This window comes from Symphodus melops (assembly GCF_947650265.1).
Source record: "Symphodus melops genome assembly, chromosome: 22".
Lineage (NCBI taxonomy): Eukaryota > Metazoa > Chordata > Actinopteri > Labriformes > Labridae > Symphodus > Symphodus melops.
This window is the reverse complement of record NC_136712.1, coordinates 245,577-247,187: the sequence shown is the minus strand read 5'-3', so window position 1 is coordinate 247,187 and position 1,611 is coordinate 245,577. Positions and strand designations below refer to the sequence as shown.

The following is a 1,611-nucleotide window of genomic DNA, read 5'->3' as shown; positions in this document are numbered from 1 at the left end:
CACTCTGGACGGCCATGAGACACAGATTCAGACAGACTTCTCAGAGGTCTATGATCATGATTTATTCTGCCTCAATGGTGCAAATAAAACTTCTGTAATGAAATCAAATGAAATATGTAACTATGTAATAACAGCTCTCTTTTCAAATAATGTGAACATATGAACTTTGTGTTAGAAAATCCAGCTTTTAATATTTCTCCCTTTTCAAGGTAACAAGATAAATAAGACATTAAAAACAGTCTCTCAAAAATACTAACTCAAACAAAACTGATCGACTTTGAATCTTCTTCATCCTGCTTTTCTTCTTCATCTCCTCGTCTGCTCGTCCACATTTACTGCTGATCTTTTCCAGCAGTTTCCAGCTGCTCAACCAATCAGCATCAAAGTCTTTGTGTCTCTTTGCTGTGTAGCTGCTGTTTTACACTGTTTCTGTAGTTCATCTGTGAAGCTGCATCACTGCTGCTCTGCTGTCAGCTGTGTCTGCTGTTACCTGTGCACGTGCACGTGCACGTGCACGTCACAGAGCCGCCACAAAGCAGCCTCGAGAGAATGACGTCACGTAACGAAGTAGCTACCGTAGGATTTTACGCCGCTCAATTTAAGTACAAACTTGATGGTTCCATGAAGACGGTGAACCCCGGACATTTTCATGACTTTATAAAAACCTCCCGGACGCCCCGGACAGGACGTATAAAGAGGACATGTCCGGGCAGAAGAGGACGTTTGGTCACCCTATGTTAAGATATATCACTCTCTCACCAGGTCATAGACAGAATCGAGCAAGCTGCAGTGAACACATAACAGTGTCTGAATCACTCTATTGTTCACGAGTCGACATAGACCGAACCATATCCTCCACCAAGTAGCCTGATCCCAGCAGACGAAGTCTCTCTGTTCAGGAATCTGAAATATCCTGTTAAACTTTAGTTTGATTCACATCAAAGTTAATCTGCCTCATAAAACAATCTTAATCCATGAATTACACAGAGCCACATTGGATCAAGAATTAGCCTGATCCCAGAAGATACTGTTCATTTCACAAAAAGTCCCTCTTCATGTTCATTAACGACTAAAAGTTAATAAGCCAACAATTCAAACGCCTAACGAGATGGAGCTTCATTAAAACTAAATCTCTATAGTAAACACTGTAATCCATGAATTAGACAGAGCCGCACTTCCCGGATTTAGCCCGATCCCGGGGGTAATTTAGACAGAGCTCGTTAAAGCTCCACATGTTTGCAGATGTCTATTAATACCGTGAAGCGACGCACGCCGGCGAGGGCGAGAGAGGAGGGAAGAAAGAGAGAGAGAGCGAACAGAACCCAAGGAAAAGAGACCCATACTGGGACCCAACACCATACTGGGACCCAACACCATACTGGGACCCAACACCACCCATACTGGGACCCAACACCACCCATACTGGGACCCAACACCATACTGGGACCCAACACCACCCATACTGGGACCCAACACCATACTGGGACCCAACACCATACTGGGACCCAACACCACCCATAATGGGACCGCAACACCACCCATACTGGGACCCAACACCACCCATACTGGGACCCAACAGCACCCATTACTGGGACCCAACACCATACTGGG

The 1,611-nt window shown here is 45.1% G+C and overlaps 1 protein-coding gene across 1 annotated transcript in view; it reads left to right on the top strand.

The window, feature by feature from the left end:
- Window positions 1-1,520: 1,520 nt before the first annotated feature.
- trhde.1 (thyrotropin releasing hormone degrading enzyme, tandem duplicate 1) overlaps window positions 1,521-1,611 on the top strand; it is a gene marked incomplete at its 5' end in the record, with an annotated part of 21,779 nt that continues 21,688 nt past the window's right edge. Inside the window, 1 exon segment of the mRNA XM_079335488.1 lies at window positions 1,521-1,611. This exon segment is cut by the window's right edge and continues 278 nt beyond it. Within this exon segment, the coding sequence (XP_079191614.1) occupies window positions 1,521-1,611 (91 nt within the window).